We start from the raw sequence: 20,841 nt of genomic DNA, 5'->3' as shown, positions 1-20,841 counted from the left end.
TTTGAGAGGAGAGGCAGAGGGGGAAAGGCATAAACTGAGAGGCTTTCCCAGGTAAAGGACAGGGCATCCACTTCCCAAGCTTGACTTTGGGGAGTTCTGGTGCAGAATTTGTTCAATTGGTAGTTCTGAGTGGAGGCAAACAGGTCTACCTCTGAGTCCCCCATTTGTTCCTCAAGAGCTTGAATATTTTGGGTTCCAGTTTCCATTCGTGTGGGTCCATGAGATTTCTGCTTAAGTCATCTGCCAGTGAATTTAGTTTGCCTGGCAGGGATTGAGCTTGTAGGTTCACTTGGTAACTCAAGGCTGTGTTCCACAGAGCCATGGCTAGTCTGCAGAGTGGGTAGGAATGGGTTTCCCCCTGCTTATGTACCACATAACTGTGGTGTTGTCTGTCTTTACCAACAGTTGTCCTGGAAGAATAAGGTCTTTTAAGGCTGTCAGAGCATTCTGTACAGCTAACATTTCTTTTTGACTGATATGCAGGTGTATCTGTTTTGGGTTCCATGTACCCTGAATGCACTGCCCTGCAATGTGAGCCACCCATGCATAGTCTGATGTGTCTGTTGTTAGGGTTTGGGTGGCAGGGGGTACAGTGAAAGGGAGTCCCTTGCTGTGGTAGTAGGCCTCTGCCCACGGAAGGAACTCTGCCCTAACACAAGGGATGATAGGAATAATTGTTTCCAGGTCCTGAGAATGCTGACACCATAGACTTTTTAGATACCACTGAAATTTCCTCATATGCAGTCTTGCATATGGAATTAACAAAAATGCAAGAGGCCATGAACCCCAGGGCTTGCAGGATTTTCCTTGCTGATAGCTGGGTTTTTGTGGCCAGTAGTTTGAAGTAGGTTGTCAAATGAACTTGTTTCTCTGGAGTGAGGAATGCCATCTGGGAATTTGTGTTCAAGCTTGCTCCCAGGAATACAATCTGCTGGCAGGGTAATAGGTGTGATTTCTTCTCATTGATGGTGTACCTCAGTGAAGTTAGAAGTCTCTTTACAAATGCCAGGTTTTGTAATAGCAAGTCCTAACTCTCTGCCTGAATCAGGCAATCGTCCAAGTATGGGTAAATCTAAATATTTCTCTGCCTGCAAAATGCAGTGGCTGGAGCTAGGCATTTTATGAATACCCTGGACACAGTAGATAAGCCAAAGGGAAGTGCAGAGAACTGAAAGTGCATGGAGCCTGCCCTGATGCGTAGGTACTTTCTGCAGGATTCCCTTATTGGGATGTGCAGGTAAGCTTCGTTTAAGTCTAGAGTTGCCAGTCAGGCATCCTTTGCTAGCACAGGAAGAAGCTGTTGAAGAATTAGCATTTTGAATTTTGGAACCACCAGAAAGGTGTTCAGAATAGAAAAGTCCAGGATAGGACGCCAGGAGATTTCTTTTCTGGGAACCAGGAACAGTCTTGAATAAAACCCTTGTCCCTTTTGCTCTGCTGGGACAGGTTGAATAGCCCTGATACTGAGGACAGAGAGCACTTGTTTTTGGGGCCTCCATCCACTGGTTTGGGGGGAGGTCTGGCCATCCACTTGGGGTTGGGAGTGAGTGGAAGTGGAATCTGTACCCTAGGGAAACTATGTTTAAAAGCCATTTGTCCTGGGTAATGAGTGACCAGTTTTTTGCATGCAGGGCGAGCTTTCCTCTTAAGGGAGCAAGTAGTTAAGTAAGGCTCGGTACAGTTCAGGATAAGTCAGTGCCATTTTTCCATAGGGGGTGGCTTACTACTCCCTGCTTTGGAAGTAGGGGCCCCCACTGCTTAGATCTGTGCATAGCCTGAGACTGAAGTCTTGGTGGTCCTGCTGCTCCTGGGTTTGGACTGAGAAGGCCTGGAAGGGACTGGAAAGGACCAGTTCTTTGAAGGCCAATGCCTACTGAAAATAGAAGAAATCTTAAACCGTTTGTATAGATTTAGCTTTTTACTCCATCCTTTTGCGGACTTCTGCTTTGTTGTCAAAAAGGTGCTCTTGGTTTAAGGGTGCATCCAGTAATTTAGCTGTAACATGATCTGGCAAGTTTTGTTCCTTAAGCCAAGCATGCCTTCAAAGTACAGACCCAGTGACAGCAGCCCTGCAAGATGCTTCTAAAGCATCAAAACCACATTGCAAAGTATGTTTACCTACTTGGTCAACAGAATGCATTAACTCTTGTAAATCTTTGTGTTCAGCACAGTCAGGAATCAACATCATTTTCTGTTTAATTAATCGCATAATGTGCTGCTGATAGTTTAACATATGAGACTGGCAATTTAAATCCCTACTAGCCAAAGTAGCAGAAGTATATACCTTCTTACCCCATCTGTCTAAAGCTCTAGAATCCTTATCAGAAGAAGGTAGGATTTTTGGCAGTAGTAGCTTTAATGCCTTTTGGTCCTTGGGAAATGGTCTTTGGATCTGCAGTAGGATTCTTGAAAAGGAATTTGTGAGAGTCAGGTACTCTGTAGTACCTGTCAGGTTTCCTGGAAGCTGGAGGCAAAGTGTCTGGGATAAGGCTGGATTCCAGCTGGAGGCCTGTGTTGAGGCAGGTTTAAAAATTCCCTAAGTCTCTTTTTGAACTGTGAATAGTCATGGCTTTCCCAGCAGAAATGCTCCCGAAGGGTATGCAAGCTTTCACCACAAGAAAATTTTTCTGGAGGGGGAGCAGAGGTAATGGAATCCTCTGCATCAGAGTCCTCATAAACAGATAAGGGTAAATCCTGGTAGTCAGAAAGAACAGCGATATCAGATTCCTGATCAGAAGAATCAGAAAGAAAATCAGTTCTAGGTCTCAGAGGGGGAAGGCTGGCTTCCCCTAATTAATGTAATAAGGTCTTCAGCCATTCTAATCATTTGTTTTTGAGGCATATGGTCCTGAGAATGTGCATTGGTCATCGGTTTTCTAGGCTTAGTGCGAGCTTTAGGCCTAAGGAATTCAGTATTCTTAGCTTGAAACAAAGTCGTCGGTTTAACATGAAAATCGATAGGCCTGAACACACCCTCAGAAGCCGGTGCCTGCACAGAAGCTTCGGACCCATCCAAGGTAGAGAAATCCGCAGGTTCCATAGTTGAAGAAGCATCTCGCAGCATACCGGACTCTGAATGGGTATCAGTACAGGCCTGCAAATCTGCAGTAGCGGGTATCAGGGGCTGCGAAAGCACCTCACTGAGTACCGGCGTACTGGCAACTAGCATATTGGAAGTGTCGTCAGCAGTTTTGGACATAAGCGGTCTGTCTCTCTCTTTATCCTAACGTTTTTTCAGAAGATTGGTAGTCGGATGGCTTACAGAAGCCATTTTGGAGTACGGAGATCAAGAAAAAAAGTATTTAGCTACAAAAATAGCCCGACGACGAATAGTTCGGGAGTTGAACAAGGCACAAAACCGACAGCAAGGGACGTTGTGGTCTGGGCCTAAACAGGTGACGCAGTAAGAATGAAAATATCTATGAGGTATTTGCTTTCCACAGGCAAGACAATTGTTAATTTTTTTTGACATCGGTTAGAGCAAGAATAAAGGATCCCCAATGGGGTACTTATCGTTTTGAAGACTTCATGTCTGAAACTGGAAAACGAAAATTTCCGGAGTCGGTCGACCGGCACTTGCGAATTGCTTCTGCTTCGGGTACCGCACGGCAAGAAAGACTGATGTAATGGTGTCAGCTGCATGTTTTATACCCCTGACAGCCTGACGTCATGGAAGAGGTGACAGCATACGATGCAGAAATCCGAAGACACCGGCATTCAGGCTGGTTGAGGGCTACCTGCAGGCAGATAACCCAAATGTGATGACTGTAACAGTGAAACACGAAGAACATCTCCTTAGCCTCATATGAAAGTTCTCAGCTAGATGGATAAAATGCTGCAGACAGTTATGTATGCAACTAGAATGGTTGCTGAGATATTGTAAGTTGTTAACAAAATACAGTAAACTCTCAGTTAACCGGAACCCAAGCAACCAGAAAAAAAAATCTAAGAAATACAGTACAATTTTCACGTGTTGCACTTTCTGTTGTAACCCCCCCCCCTGCAGAAACATACCTTATGTTTTTAGAGTATTAGAGTTTTAAAAAGGGAAGATAGGAATAAATTCCCTCTCCCCAACTTAAGAACAAGTAAAACCAAACAAATAGTATAGGGTACAGTATTAGTCAGGCCTATTTTTACTAGTAACTCTCAAGCAACCAGAAACTACAGCTATCCGGCATCTACCAATCCCCATGGGTGCAGGTTAACTGAGAGTTTACTGTATTACAAATGTAATAGTTACTATGTTTACTGTCACTTATAAAATTTGGTTTATGACCTAGAACTTAAAGAATACTACCACTATAAAAGTAGTTTGTGCTGAGGGAGTTTGCTATTTATACTTCTTTCATAACCCTATGGATCCAGAGATATGAGCATTTATTTGAAATGTGAGGACATAATTTGATTCTGTCAAAACGCTTAGGTCCCGCTTAATTGGAAGTTACAGTGCAAACTTCCTGAGCTCCATTGGAGTGAATGAGTTAAGAGTTCAAAGGTGACTCCAAAGGATACATCATTAAAATCAGTTTCTTCAGTGACAGACTCTTGTGGAGAGTCTAAATGCCTCCTCTTGCATGTTTTTTTTTCTGAGGACCCTCCTCAGTAAGATGCTCCAGGGAGGTATCGGTAGAGATAATTATAGCCTGATGGGTGGACTGGAGCCTTATCTGGGCTGGCTGTCCCTGTGGAAGAGATAAATGAGGCTCAGGATGCAAAATAGAATGAGATAAAGATGGCTGATCCAAGGAAGACAGGTACGTCTGATCTCCAGACATAGAGAAGACTCTCTCCACCATTGTGAATGCAAAATGCCCAGAGGAAGTAGAAAGAGATGGACCCAACGAAGGACCCTGTTGAATCATCTGCTCGTTACATCTTGCAGTCATTGCACCTGAGGAAGGATGTGGAACCAAGCTGTCTAACGCTGATAATCTGAGGGGAAAGACAGCTCTGACAGTTTTGGAGTCGACTCACAGAAACTATCGGAGTTGAATAAACAATTTTCTTCGATGAACACTCTCCCAAGGATTTCAGATCTAATGGCTCCAAAACTGAAAGACAGATCTGAGAAGGAGATATTAAAGGAGGTGCAGATCTAAGAAGGCTCTCCGGTCCTAATGGGGTTGGAGCCAAGGGAACTCCCATTAGAATTTGCATACTAAGGAGCTTCTTCATTGTCCTTATCCATGTCTGCTTTGGAAAGGCTCCTGGAGGATCAAAGAGAGTAAACCGTAGTCAAAGGCCTGTAGTGTCATTTAGGTGACCACTCAAAAAAAACGGAGAAGGCAATCTGGATGAGATAGGTTCTGAGAGGAAAGGTGGAGTATGGATCCAAGGGGACTGAATCTGACTTTTTCAAAAGTTTAGCTGGTGGCTCCAATGAAGGAGCTGAAGTCGATGCCTAAGTAGAACGGCACTCAGGGGATCTTTTGCAAGAATCCTTAGCAACAAAGTCACCCTTTTATCCTGTTTCTTAGGGGCCTGAGACCCAGCAACTGGAGTGGAGCATTCAGAAAAGATAAGACCCCTAAGTATAAGTTTATTCTTTCTATCACTTAAGGCTCTAGAATTGAAGCCTTTACAGATTTCACAATCTACATCTAGGTGTTTAGGACCTAAACAGTACACACATTCCGTGGGAGCATTTGAATTCAGAATTTTTTGCCCACAAGCCACACACTTTTTGAAACCGGATGGTTTATCTGACATATTAAAAAGTTTAAGCAGGAGACAGAAAAATAATTGACTAAAAGAGGAACACTAAGAATTTTTTTAAAGAAAAAAGAAAAGAAAGGAAGGGAAAGAACTACCAACAACGGTAATAAAAGAGTACTAAAATTCATACAGAAAGGGGGAAAAATGAAAACTACCAATGATGGTTTAAGAAGGCACTCAAAGAGTACAAGAAAAAGGGCCTAATAAGTAAATTTTAAAAAGATAAAAGGGAGGAAAGAGAAGTAAAGTACATTAAACTCACTGAAAGCTGTGAATTTTAATTAGTCAATACCCAAAGCTTGAGAACTCACAGTCTATGTCTATTCACAATGGTGGCAAACAAGATCAGGGGTATATTAGGTTGGAGGGGCACTATGGATAATGGAAAGAGCTCAAGAGTTCAAGATTCTATGATCTGGAAGAAGCAGCCGAGTCAGACCTGAACTCAGTTGAGGATTGAATGAAATTGGACACCATCAGATAATGTTTTTATCTCAAAAGAAGAAAGGTTAATCATTAACTTATGCATGTTCTCAATAAATAAATAAAGGTAAAAACGCTGGCATAAGAGCCAGACAGTTTAAAATCCTGATATACTTCATATTACCCAACACCCTTGATATCTCCATTTCTTCAACTCTATTAACAGGTATTCAAAAGGTACAGCAGGCAGTACCTAATGTGAAAACTTGGTTTAATTCTCAGACAGGTTATGCTGTTACATTTATAGCCATATTTCCTAACAAACAATGCCAGTACATCACTGGTGCTACATAACAAAAAACATTATGTTTTTATTAAAATGTTCTTACTTACCGCTTCTGAACTTCCTGAAAAAAAGATTCAGTTTTTTTCATCTGTAATTCATACATAGCTCGAAGAATATGCAATGGGGCATTTAAAGCGTCATGAGTTATCTGCAACAAAGAACAGAACATTTAGAATCTTGGCCAATTACTGACTTCTCTCTACAACATAACAAAAAAAGGCACACTTTCCAGTGCTACAGAGTATAACTATTTAGGAAACTTACCATAATGGTACATCTATGGATCACTGTGGCAGCATTTCTTTCTCTGAAAGTTTACCACTAGGTCTCCTGCTTAGCAGGCCAGTGTTCAAGAACTCGGGTTTCTTCTTCCACTTCATGGTGTCTAGCTGCCCTTGAATATGCCATTGCATTCTGCTAAAAGAAAGAACTAGACTTCATGCCCGTAAGCAGAATCACCCTCAGGCAAGGACCCTAAGAATCCCTATGTAAGGAAATCCCTGTGACTAATAAGTAACATTTCCTGGAAGCAAGAAAAGACAGTTAAGCCAAGGAATGTGTAAACCAGGAGCATTCTCCTTATTTCTTGCCCTGAAGCAGTTAATCTTATGCTTAAGATAACGGAGGGAGTGGTGGAAGGTAAGGGAGGGGGAGGGACTGCACCCCAGCTATTAAAGAAAATTTTAGAGAAGGTGGAGGAGAGAGAGACAGAGTACTGCAACAGTGAGTTTTTCACACATCTACTGTTACGCAACTGTATCAAGCTCTTCTTTAGATCACAGTTGCAGTATTCCTTACTACCAAGATGATTCCTGAAGCTTTAAGCTGAGTTGGGGGTGAACAGACAGGAACTGGCAGCTGTTCAGCATGCCCAGCAAAACAGGTCTGGCAAATTCTGTTCTGGCCCTAGGAATAAGTGTCCAGTTTGTTATGCTTGGTAAAATTGTGTAGAGATATCCAGGTGGCAGCTTCTAAAACTGACTGGATATCTCTACCCCTTGCATGACAGCCACTGTGATGGCTGTGGTCCTACTATTGAGAGTTCTAACTGGGGCTTTCAGCTCTTTGCCCTTAACAATTAGTAGGAATGTATACAATGGGACAGCCATATGGAGATAGTTTGTTTAGATACATGTTCTCCCCTATTTTTTTCAGAGAGGGAGATAAAAAGCTGGTTTGTCTTCCTAAAGTGTTTAGTCTTATCCAGGTAGAATCTTGACTACCTGTACACATCTAGGGTTGGCAGAATTCTCTCCCTCTTGTTTGGGCATTGGGGGAAAAGGAAGAAAACTGGGTACTCTGGATTAAGTGAACTCTGCCAATACCTTGGACTGAAGAACAGATTATGTTTGAGGCTTACTCTGTCCTTGTGGAAAGCCAGAAAGAGTTCTACACAAATAAGGGCCTGTAGTTCTGCTGTTTCTGGCTGAGTTGAGGTGTCCCTCTAAAAAACTAGTTTTCCATATCAGGAATTTCACAGTTGAGGTAGCTGCTGACTCAAAAGGAGCCTGGGCCAGCCTTTCCAGCACACATTTCAGGACCCAAAGGAACGGCCAGTTTCTAAATCAAACTGATGAATTGGAACTGGGGGAGAGATGAGCTGTAACAGAAGCGTATGCCAAACCTACCCTAAATAGATCACTGAGGTGCTGGACAGCAGGACGACCCTGTTATGGATGGGTCCTGGCCTCTGAACTAGCACAAACGGCCAACCTTTTACACTTTGATACACAGGATCTTCTTGTGATTGGCTTTCTTACTTCTGTAACCATTTTCTCAGAAAAAAGGTACTTGATGGGTATCAGAATTTGATTATCCATGCTATGAGCTGCAGTGCTTACAGGCTGAGGTGTACAAGGGATCCCTTGTTCGGGCTCACAAGGTTCAACATGCAGGGCAGCACATGGTGATACCTCCTGTTAGCTCCATGACCAGGAAGAACCAGTGCTGGGTGGGTCAAAACAGTGCCATGAGAAACATCTTGGGCTGTTCCTTTCTCACTCTTTGGATCAACCTGAGAAACAACAGTATGAGAGGAAAGGCACAGACAAAGACCTGTCCAGCTTACAGAAAATACACCTGTTGACTAAGCTTCCTTGCAAGGGTTTCTTGAGCAAAACTGAATTAGTTGTTTACAATCTAGGGATGTAAACAAGTCCACATGAGACGACCCCCCCCCATGCACTGGTTGGCTGAAAGCCTCTAATCGTAGTATTCACTCGTAAAAGTCAACCGTTGTCCTGCACACCTGGACTGCCACAGTATTCATCTTTGAGTGGATTCAGACTGCACTGAGGAAAAAAATTTTTTTATCGCATTGCCAGTTTTCAAGTAATCAATGCGAGTTTGCAGAACTGATAATATCTTGTTGTCACCTCCTACCTTGTTGATGTACCACATCACAGTGGCATTACCTGCTACCACTAGTTGAGTTTCTTCTGTTCACAGCTGGCTGGAAGTCCTTGAGCCCCAGATTATATCTTACATGTCCTTCTTTTTCTTCTGTTGTGGGGACCAAATTCTCTGTGCTTTGAAGTTTTTAAAGGATACTCCTCATGGCAAGTTGTAGGTATCTGTTGTATTGAATAATTTTGAGTCTCATGTAGAAAACTGACTTCCCAAGTTAATATTGCATTCATTGGCCCATCACTGTAATTCCTCTGATAACAGAGGAAGGATGGGAATCTGTTATTCTAAAGTGTAGAACAGAGCATGTGTATGTACCTTTAAGAAGCATTTCCAGATGCACACACGTGCATATAAATAGGAGTGCCATTTTGACAGAACAGCCAAAGTGTTAACATGTATGAGTGTAGCAGTCTGTTTAAAAAGTTTAAGTTTAAGCTACAAAGCCTCATTCTTGATGTGTCTGTGTGTAATAAAGCTGCCTGAACTGAACCCACAAACGTTTGTCTGTTTTATCCTGACCAGATGAGTGACATGGTACCAGAACTGGGATTAAGACAGCAACTTCTTCAAGCCATGAGGTGCAAAGTTGAAGGTGAAGGCAGACTGAGTTGGATGAGTGAAATGGAGCTCAGACAAACAAAAAGGGGCCAGAAACAAACTTAAGGTAACCAAAACTTGCATAAAAGATTTACTTTGCAAAGAAAATGAAACGGAGCATTTGTAAGGCACAACACGCATTATTAATCAAACGAATAGCACAAAACATATTATTAATCAAACAAAAAGCACAAAACACATTATTAATTAAACAAAATGTTCAAAACCACAATATTTGATAAAACTAGCAAAAATATTTATGTGGGGCTCAGAATTACCTTTGGTTTGCATAACAAGCATGTTTAAATTAAAACGAGCACAAGAAAAGTATAATGAACATGATAAGAGATTAAATGGGCATAAAGAGTACAATAAAAGGGCAAAATAAGCTTAAAGAGCAAAGCGACTGCATGTTTTTTTCTTAAAAGACTGTGTTTTGGGCATAAACTACTATTTTGCATTGGCCAAAGCCATTCAAAGCATAACTAGAGTTGTTCGAAGTATCTCAGTTGCAAAATGTTTGTAGAGTGTGTGCTTTATTGCGGTATAATTATTTCAAAGAGTTTGCTGTGTGCAAAGTACAGTTATATTGCAAAGTACAGCCATTCCAAAAAGTTTCTTGTGCTGTGAACATTTATTCGCAGAGTGCCGCCATTTCAAAGTATTTCTTACACTGTACAGCGTTATTTCTCAAAGTACAGCCATTTTGAAAAGTTCCTGTGCTGTGTACAGTTTATTTGCAAAGTGCATTCATTTCAAAGTGCTTCTTATTCTGAGCTTCTTCTACTGTGTACAGTTTATTTGCAAAGTAAAGTCATTTCAAAGTACTTCTTACACTGATAAGGAGTGGTTTCGCAAAGTACAGTGATTTTAAAGAGTTCTTGTGCTACTGAAACCTATTTGGCAAGGTGCAGTTATTTCAGAGAGTCTGTTGTGCTATTGGGCATAATTACAAGTTCTGGCATCTATTTGTGTGTGTGTATGTTTGTACATAATTCTAAGCACCTTCACTAGTGTGTGTTGATATGGCAGAGGCATTTGCGCAGGTCCAGTCCACTTGTGTTTGATCATAATATAGCAGAGAACTGAAGAGCATTTCAAGAGGAATACAATATTTTCATACAGGCAGCTTTTTCTGACAAAGATGCACGCACAAGGACATTCATTTTGCTTAACTTAGATGGGTCAGAGGCCAATAAAAGAGAGTGTTCATTTGTGTATGTACCAGCAGTATATGCAGGAGAGGGGAAATAACACCATACTGCGGTACCGGCTGTATCAAGAGAGGACCATGAGTGCTTGAAACATTTTTTTCGGCTTTTCCCAGTTAGGGGTCGCTACAGCGGAACTCCGGTCCGCCAATAATTGGCAGTTGATTTTTATGTACCGAGTTGCCAGCCCTGACGCACAACCTTCAAAGAAGGTACGCCCATTCACGCATGTCTCCACGCATTATTTATTTATTTTTATTTATTTAACATTTGTTTACCGGGATGGTCCGATGGGACAACAGTGTCCATTTTCAGCAGAGGCCCGAGGAGAAAAGCTCCAGCAAAGTACATTTTTACTAAAACATGTCTAGTACAACAAAGAAGAAGTTTACTATACAGATTATATGTATCTACTTACATTCTTGCAGAGATCAATAAAGCAATTTATATACATAGGAGATTAATTAACAAAAATATATACATGAGAGATGAGATTAACACATCAATAAAGTACTAATACAGTACGTCTTAGATTTTCTTAAGCCTCTACAGTACATTTATAGTGTGTCACCTGACAGAATACAGCTTACAGCTGTGAGGAAGACAATGGGATATAGGTAAGGGAGAAAGTGGTTATACACTGGATAGAAGTGTAGTTAGAGGTTACATCTGAGTGAGGGAAAGTTATGCAGGGTTAGTACATGAGCAGAGCCAGGTATATGTTAGGTGATCTTTTAGTAGTTTTTTAAACTTGGAGGTGCTGGAAGTGGATCTAACATCGATGGGTAGGGAGTTCCAGATTTTGGGGATACTGTGAGTATAGCAAGTCACCAGCATTATTGCTACTTTTAGTGGTTTACTAGGTTTTTATTACTGGAGCTCAGGGTTCGGCTATTGGAATAGTGAGTAAGTAGGTCTTTGAGAGCGGATGTTTTTTTCAGGTTGGTTGAGTATTTGGTGGGCCATGGAGAGCTGGTTTAAAATTAGTAGGTTGGGGAATTCTAGCCATGAGACTTCTTTGAAAGCATGACAGTGATGGGATCTGTAGCGAACTTTGCTATTTTATTACAGCAGCTATCTAGTTAGCTTATGCAAGTTTTCTTGAGGTTAAGTAAGGATGGGAGATGCATACAGGAGTGTGGAGAGAAGGTGGGTTCCGGCAATAGAGATTTTGGATTTGCCCGTGAGGAAAAGTTTGTTCCTGTACAGGCTACCTATTTTTTGCACTTTTTTGATTGTTTGATTTATGTGGAGATTAAAGTTCATGTTTTAGTCTATTACTACTCCCAGAAGTTTGGTGTGGGAGACTGGAGTAATGATGGTGTTGTTTGCTGAGGTGATTTTGAATAGCAAAGAGAGGTCGGGGGACCTTGTATGGTGCAATAGAATGAGTTTTGTTTTGTTGGGATTGAGTATTAACTGGAGATTGGTTAGCTAGGTTTCTGCTTTAGAGAAGGCTTGCTTTGTTATTTCCTGAAGATGGTGCAGTGTTGGGGCTACACAAATTAAGTTAGAGTCATCAGCGTATTGAATTAACATGGGTTCATTAGTGGCAGTATGTAGGCTATTAGTGAATAATGTTAAGAGAAGAGGCCAAGAATGGATCCTTGTGGGACCCCTAAGGTGAATGACAGCAGTGGGGAGAGGGAGTTACCCCATTTGACTGCTTGCTGCCTCCCAGTGAGATAGCTCTGGAACCAGGTGAGTATGGAGTGGCTGGTTTTAAATTCTGATAGTGTGCTCAACAGTCTGGAGTGTGAGACCGTGTCAAATGCTTTTGAGAGATCCAGAAAGATAGATGAGACCAGGTTACCTTAACTTCTGAGAAGGTTGACAGAGTTAGTGAAGCTTAGAAGGGCAGTGGTTGTACTATGGTGTGGGCAGAATCCATGTTAATTTTTGGAAAGTTGATTTTTAGTGAGGAGATTGTGAAGGAATTGGGTATGGATGCATTTTTCAAGAATTTTTGATAGTGGAGACAGGATAGCAACTGGACGGTAGTTGGAAAGCTCTGTAGAGCTGCCGCTTTTATGTAGTGGAATGATGTAGGCTATATTTCAGATAGGTGGGACCTGTTGTTCAGTGGTGTAGTGGTTTATAAGGATGGAGACAGGGTACGTGATGGCTTCTGCAGTGATTTTGAGATAGTCTGGGGGTAGGTTGTCTGCAGCTAGGATTGTTGGCTTGAGTTTTTTTGAGGTATTTTTTATGGTGATAGTAGGAATAGGTTGTAGGGAGAAGTTACTGTAATTTTGTGTTGGAGAGAGAAGTGGGTGGGACTGGCTAGTTTTTGTTAGTTTGAGTAAAGAACTGGTGAAAATTTTGTTAAACTGTGTGGGCATGTCATCTATGGTGTTGTCAGTGTTTGAGGAGGAGGCAGTGATTTGACCAGGCTGAAGGATTTCCTTGACTGCTGACAAGAACTTTTGTGAGTTTCTTTGGTGCTGAAGTTGTATTTTAGCATAATATTCTTTTTTGTCTTGTCTTATATGTTTTTTTGGCAAGGATGTCTTAGATCCAAGTACTTCTGATGATTGGTTAATGATTTTTTATGGTGCAAAGTGTCCCAGGCTTTGTCTCTTGCTTTCAGTAGAGCTCTTGTTTCTTTGGTTAGCCATTGGGTGTAGTTGGGTTTTATCCTAATTGTTCTAGGTGGGGCAAGCTTATTTAGGATGCTAAGTAAGGAAGGTGGAGTTAAATAACTCCACTGCCTTGTCTAATAGGAAGTATGTGAGAGGTGCCCATCTGCAGCTTTTGAGTGCGTATATGAACTCTTGGTGATTACATTTTTTGTTTTTTGTTTGTTTCTGATTTGCTGATGTGATAGGGTTTTGGAAGAGTTTATTTGCTGGGTCAGAGGCCATTGAAAGGAAGACAGCCTGTGAGTTGAGAGAGGTTGGGTTGATTGGCGAGTATCCTATCTAGGATTGATTTTTTTTTTTGATGTTTTGTCTATCCTGGTAGTATGCTGGATTAGTTGGAAGAAGCCGTACAGAGAAATGTGGTTTGTGGGTGTGTTTGAGTTACAGGAATACCAATCGATATTAAAGTCTCCAAGTATAATTGCTTCTTGGGGAAGGAGCTTATTTGCCCATTGTAGGATGTGCTCTAGCGTAGGGATATTACTCCCTGGTGGGATGTAGACACCTACTATGTTTGCTTTTTAGAATTAAGTAAAAGTTTAGTTAATAGTATTTCTGCATTAGTGACATCTGGGATGCTTATGTCTATAGCTTTGAGGGTTAGATTATTTTTGTAAGGTATGGCTACACCTCCGCCTCTTTTTCCTATCTGGTCTTGTCTATGTATGTTATAGCCATGGAGTGTTATCTCACTGTTGTTGATCTCTGATTTAAGCCATGTTTCTGTTAAGACAACTATATCAGGTGAGTAGTGTGAGAGGGTGGTGTGGAGTTCACTGGTCTTGTTGAGACTACATCTACGGTTTATATTTAACATTAGGAGACTGGAGTTTTTTCTGGTGAGGTTTAGCGGGGGTTGATGGTAGGTTGCTAGGTTTTGTTGGGGAGCCAGGGTTGGGAAATTTAGAGAAATGTGCAACCCCCATACAAATATTACATTAGAGAGGCACCTATTTTATACAAGAGACCAAAACTTTTGCAGCTTATATCAATGACTTGAGAAATAACGCTAAAATGTGCAGATCTGGTGACTTGAAAGATAAGTTAATAAAGGACAGGCTTGTGTGTGGTGTTAATAATGCTGCAGTGAGAAAGATTTTGCTTCGTGACAGTGATTTAACATTGAGCAAAGCCAGAGAGATTTGTCAAATCCATGAGTTCACAGAAAGACACACAAGCATGCTTGTAAGTGATAACAGCACAGTTTCAGCAACCTCTAGAACAAGCACAGACAGCATGCAACATGTGGCAAGCAGAAACAGGCCTAAGCACATAGCAGCTGCAACCCTTGCGAGTCTACCTGGGAAACCTTCTAGCAAGTTCCGAGATTAGCTCAGTAAAACAGACATGCTCAGTGCAGTATAATGGTGAGTCACCAAAGCCAAAGTCAAGTCTTAGCGTTAACTATCGTAACTGTGGTGCCAATCATGAGTCTAAGACAGAGAAGTGCTTAGCATTTGGTCAGCAATCCCACAAGTGTAAAAAATAAAACCACTTTCAAAAGTTTTTGTAAATCACGCAAGCTTCATTCAGTTATTAAGAAAGGTCACTCAAAAAAGCAAGTTGATCATATAGAAAGCTGCAACCCTACTTTCTATGCAGATGGTGTATCAGTGGTCAGTGAACATGTGAATGCAGTAGATTTATCGGCAAATAATGAAGTATTTTGCACTGTCCTGTTCAATGGTAAACCCACAGAGTTCAAGGTAGACACTGGTTCAAAGTGTAATGTAATGTCAGCAGAAACATTTGCTAAAGTGAGAGCTGGTGAGCAACTTAATTTGGCCAATTGTGTGAAGCTTGCTGATTATGGAGGTGAAGAGATTCAAACCGAAGGCTCAGTAGTGCTTTCATGCTATTCTGCTGGGAACAGTTACAGTTTGCAATTTTATGTAGTCCGAAGATCTAAGATTTCTTCTAGGAAATAAATAAATACTTCTAGAAGCAACTCTGTATCTGGTTCTCATAACTCCATGGAGACAATCTGATAAAGAAGAGTAAAACAGAATACTTTTTTCTTTCAATGACTAGGAGATAATGTCTTCTGAAACCAAGTGCTCCTATCAGGAGGGTAAAACTTCAATATTTGAAGATGTACATAGTTTTGTGCATTAGTATTAAGTTACTAGGTTTCAGGGATGTGTTGGGATGCATTTGTTTTTTTTTTTTTGTTTCTGGCCTTTCAATAAAAGAGAAAGTTTTGTAAGATGCGACATAGGCTCAAATGGATATGGCAAGAAACAACTGTATAAAAGATCAACCTGTCACACATTAGTGTGTGCATGTAACACAAAAGCTGGAGCAAGATACTAAACAAAAAGATATTACAAATAAAAGGTGGGAATAATAACTTTTTAATATAATGACACTTTCTGTACTATACTTAAATGTTAATGGTCTCAGATATATACAAAAAAGAAAGACGTGAACTATATTAAAAATGTACAGTGCAAATAGCTGTGCGACAGGAGGCACATTTGGAAAGAATTGACCATGTGAATTTGATAAAGAAATGTTTTCAGGATGATTATTCAATAATACCTGGTGCAAAGGAAAAGAGGATTTATATTAAATGCAAGAGGAGCTCCAATAGTGATAGAAGAGGATAAAAAGATAACAATGGCAGATCTGTAGTACTAAGGGGATACTGGCAAGGAAGGAGGATTACACTGGCATGTATTTATATTCCACTGAAAACTGCTATAATGGAGCTCAAGAAATTTCTGGGAGAAATGATCATTTTTCAGCAGGGAATATTACTTACAAGTGGGGACTGGAATTTGATTTGCAGTAGTGAAGATGTGTCTGGGGGACCCAGAATGGAAAATATAACAAAGGAGGGTAAATTCCTGAAGAAATTTATAAAAATATTTGGCATGGAAGATGTCAATTCAGTAGTAGGAGTTTGGAGTAAATTTGCATATTATTCCCCAAGATGCAAAAACTGGGCTAGGCTAGACAGAACTTGCATTTCACAGGAACATGTGCATTTAATTTAAAGTTTTGATATGCATCCAATTATTTCAGATCATGCACCAATAATAGCTAAAATAAAAATGAAAACAAAATGAGGCACTGGTGCTTTCCCACCTATCTGCGGAAAAGAGAGGAATTTAAGGAATGGGTAGTGAAAACAATTTGGGAGTTACTAGAGAAGATAGAAATGTCTTCTGAAAATATAGCTAAGGAGTAGGGTAAAATCTAAGGGGAGTTAAAAAAAATAGGGTGTAAATAAATAGTGTTACACAACAGGGGGAATCTCAAAGAACAAGAAGAGGAGCAATTGCAGAACGCTAAGCAGAAAATAAAGGATTACCTCAATAATACACATGAGTTTAGAAAGACTGCTGTTATGCAACTGTTTTTTGATGATAACACCAGAGCACAAAAACTTTTAGTGCAATGACTCAGGCAATAAAAAGTAGAAATGTTTGTTGCCAACCTTAGGGAGTCTACAACAAGGAAGATGACAAAGAGATCCTGCAGAGCTACTAGAAAAATTTCGGAAATTTTATAGAAGTCTGTATAAAGCAGAGAAATATGGAGATCAAGAAAAGGTACAAATGAAAGTGTTTACTGAAGAATTAAATATGTCAAGGTTAGAGGTAGATTCGGCTCAATTACTTACAGCTAGGGTAGGAGGAGATGAAATAAAAATGGTGATGTATAACTAAATCCACAGGAAAGTCCCTAAGAATAGACAGTATATTCCTGTGGAAGTCTGGAAGCTAGGAGGGGAAAACTGATAAGCATCTGGAAGGTTTTGTTTAACAGTATTTTAAGAGGAGGGGAAGCATCAACATCATGGAAGAAAGTGGTGGTAGTGGCTGTAATTCCTAAAGAGGGTAAAGACCCATCAGATTCAGCTCCATACAGCACTGTTTCAATACTAAACCATGAATATACAGTGTTTACATCTAAAATGGCTAGAAAAAATGGCAAACGTGATGCCAAAATTGATAGGTATGGATCAGTGTGGTTTTGTGGAGGGAAACCAACATTTCATAACAGAAGAGTGATGATCCAGAGGGAAGCTGAATGTAAGAAAATACCACTGTTGTTGGTGGGTCTTGAAGCAGGGGAATGCATTTGACAGAGTAATCTGGGAATTTATAAGCAGGGCAAAAGAACCATTTGCATTCCTTGATAAAATTACAAGGTTGAATGGGAGAATATATGAGGGATCGGTGGCAAAAATTAAAGTGGGTGGTTTCTTCTCAGATATTTTTGTCTGAGCAGAGGAACCAGGCAGGTGTATTCTCTTTCCCCTTTCTTATTTGCACTTCATTTAGAACCTTTGGAAAAGAAACTAAGAGACTCAGAAATTCAAGGATATAGCTGGTATGGTAGTCAAGAAAAGCTGGCTCTATTTGCAGATGATATTATTTTATACCTGATAAAACAAGAAAACATTTAAGTGTTGTGGAACATTTTGAGGCAGTTTCAGATCTTTTCGGGATACAAATTTAATTAAGCTAAAACAAAGGCTATAGCTATAAATTATGTACTCACACACAAACTGTTACAGCAATAGCCATATTTATAGGGACAAGATAAAATGAAGCACTTAGGAGTACAGATTAAAAAGGATTCTGGTGTGGCAGCTAAGGATATGTGGGAAGAGACTAAACAAAAAATCATACAAAAACTGAGCAATTGGAAACTCTTTTATATGGATATGGATAGCAAGATACAAGCAGTTAAATGTTTTTAGTCCCTTTAGTTTTATACACAAGTCTGGCATATTTTTGTCAATCAGGCACAGGGAACTAAAAGGCTATGAAAAAAAATAATACTTCACTAAACAAGAACTCTTCAATGCTTACACAGCTTCAAGATTTCTCTTAGAATAACTTTAAATGATCAAAAGTTGCACAGAAATAAAACACAGCAGTCACCTTCATGTCACTGTAACACAAAATATTCAGTTAATGATTCATATCAGTCACAGTTTGATTACTGTTTACATTAATTTCTTAAAAAATCATCAGAAATGAAAACATGTCAGCTACTTCGTAGAACTTGAGTGCTCAATTTGAAGTAAAGCACTAGTATTGAGTGTACAGCCTTCCACTAAATTAGTTTATTATATCCTGCACTGCCATTAAGTAAGACACAAATGCACAGTGTAATGAGCATAAGGAGAGCTAGGGGTGAGGAAACTGGCCACAAGCATTAAGGGTGTGAAGGGCAATGCAGAAATGAAGTACCAGCATTGCCAACTGCTAGTATTATTCAGTAGCATTCACATAAACAGTTGCAGTAGACAGATCAGAATGATAGGAACATCAGAGCAGCGTCTATTTTGCTCCTCACTTTGGTTTGGGGAGTGCCAGTGTAGGGGGACTGTCCACGGCACAAATCTCCCTTGCTACTGCTCAGTTTCTGTGACCTTCTGTGAAATACGGTAACAGGATTTGACTGGATTAAGCAAAGTCTTTACTAACAGCTGGTGCCAGAACATTCAATACGTCATATGAAAGTCACCTAATCCTTACTGCTACAGCACCAGATTTATTTACCATAGCGTAAAATCAAACCTACCATGAAAACTGATTAGAGTGCACAACATGCTACTTTTCTGTAATGCAGCACCAAAAATGTCAACAACATAGAGCTGTGCAAGGTGGCAGTATGACAGGAGAAAGCATGTAATACATTCAGAATAAAGAAAAGGAAAACATTATGCTGCATGTAAATGGCAGTGGCCTAAAGATAAAGAAACAAACACTGATGAACACAACACCCAAACAACATATATACCCAATCAAACACCATCAGCCAATAAATGGTATTCTGATACCTCAGGTATGAGCAATCATGTCAATGGGACAGCAAACCTAGTTCTGTGAATGGGATGTCTTTACCAAGTATCCTGAAAAGGGAAAAGACCTGATGAGCAAGCTAATGACATACTAAAAAGTGGGCCTGTAAGTACACTAACTACCAAGCTGGCATCATTAAAATGGCTGTAAGAAATGGCACTTAAAAACTAGCCTGACAAAACTGATACTCACTCAGAGCCATACTGAAATGTGGAAACACCACTAACAGGTCTTTGAATGGCAAAGCCTAGCTTGGAAGAACATGGTAAAATTAAGAGATCACAAGTCAAGCAACGCAAAGTAGTTCACTGTCTCTAAAGATAACGGACTGCCATTAAAAGACAAGATGCAGACAGCACGGAATTGAAATAACAGATCAAGACAGTGTTGTGATGAAATCAGAGCAGCTAGAAAGGAAAATGAAAAGACAATCTGCCTATCCTACAAATTTCAATAATATCAGTTTTCAAAACATGATATGACAGGATGTTCTGGAGAAGGAGAACATCTAACAAAAATTAAGAAGATGGTACATGGATTTCAGCATTACATGTCTTGTCAACCATGCAATGGACAGTAGCTCTTGGAGATACAGAAATCATAGGAACACATCAAAACAGAAAACAAAAATAGGAATAATACAGAAAACATATTCTGTGGTAGAAAGCTGGAATGAACCACAAAACTGGTCCTAGGCCAATGTCCAGTGGTCTAACACTTCAACTGGTATGAAAATGGGAAAAGAACAACAGAGATAAACAGATGTACCAGCCAGAATGCTAAATAGTATTCTGGGCTTTTCTGTTTATCAATTAATAAATGGAAGTATTACAGATGGCAACAATGTATTCTTGAAACAATTATCAACAGCTATGTTTAAGTGGCAGTCTTCTAAACTATAAAGAGCAATTTCTCTACATGACAGTTTTATGTAGTAACAACACAGGGACATAAATCACTATTATCAAAGCAGTCAACTTGAAGAAACATCTGTAGTTTAATACCCATTTGCACTTCCTTGAGGAGAAAGTTGGATGATAGATTTTGACAAATGCCACAGTGTGATGCAGTACGGGATCTAAGATTTAAATGCCATCAACAGCTTTTCTTTGAGAGGTGATTCACTAGCATGAAATCTACAGACAGTAAAAACTCCACATGATTTAAAAATTCAAAGTTAAGAAACCCTAAAACATTTTGGAATACTGTCAACAAAATTCTCCAAACAGGAAATCCTTAAACTCCCAACCCCTGCCCCAATAACACACCCTATGAAACTGCTTAAATTTTCAATTCACACTTCATAGATACCATCTGCAAACTGTCCATCCACCCAGCTCCACACCCCCTATCAGACCCCAACTGCAAAACAGTCCTTTCTCACTAAAACCATTTCTAACCAGCTACATTAAAAAACTTATCAAGCTTAAACCAGGTTCTCCTTCAGCTGACAACCTGCCACCTCTCTTCCTAAAAGCTGCTGCTGACTCCATAGCATATCCTGTCTCCATCCTCATAAACTGCTCAATTAGTGAATCCACTGCTCCTGCCCTCTGGACAAAGTTCCACACTATACCAATCCACAAACGTGGAAATTCTGTTGAGCTCTCTAATTATCGACCTACTGCCATACTCTTTCCCCTCTACAAAATTCTTGAGCACAGTGTTTA

At 40.2% G+C, this 20,841-nt stretch overlaps 1 protein-coding gene across 1 annotated transcript in view; it reads right to left on the bottom strand.

Annotated features, from left to right (window-relative positions):
* Positions 1–20,841, bottom strand: part of ZZEF1 (zinc finger ZZ-type and EF-hand domain containing 1) — a gene marked incomplete in the record, with an annotated part of 3,903,331 nt that overhangs the window by 480,055 nt on the left and 3,402,435 nt on the right. Inside the window, 1 exon segment of the mRNA XM_044082903.1 lies at positions 6,535–6,635. Within this exon segment, the coding sequence (XP_043938838.1) occupies positions 6,535–6,635 (101 nt within the window).

This window comes from Protopterus annectens, chromosome 9.part0 (assembly GCF_019279795.1).
Source record: "Protopterus annectens isolate FY-2018-M chromosome 9.part0, PAN1.0, whole genome shotgun sequence".
Taxonomy (NCBI): domain Eukaryota; kingdom Metazoa; phylum Chordata; order Ceratodontiformes; family Protopteridae; genus Protopterus; species Protopterus annectens.
The sequence above is the reverse complement of the archived record's forward strand: the minus strand, read 5'-3'. Positions and strand labels throughout refer to the sequence as shown.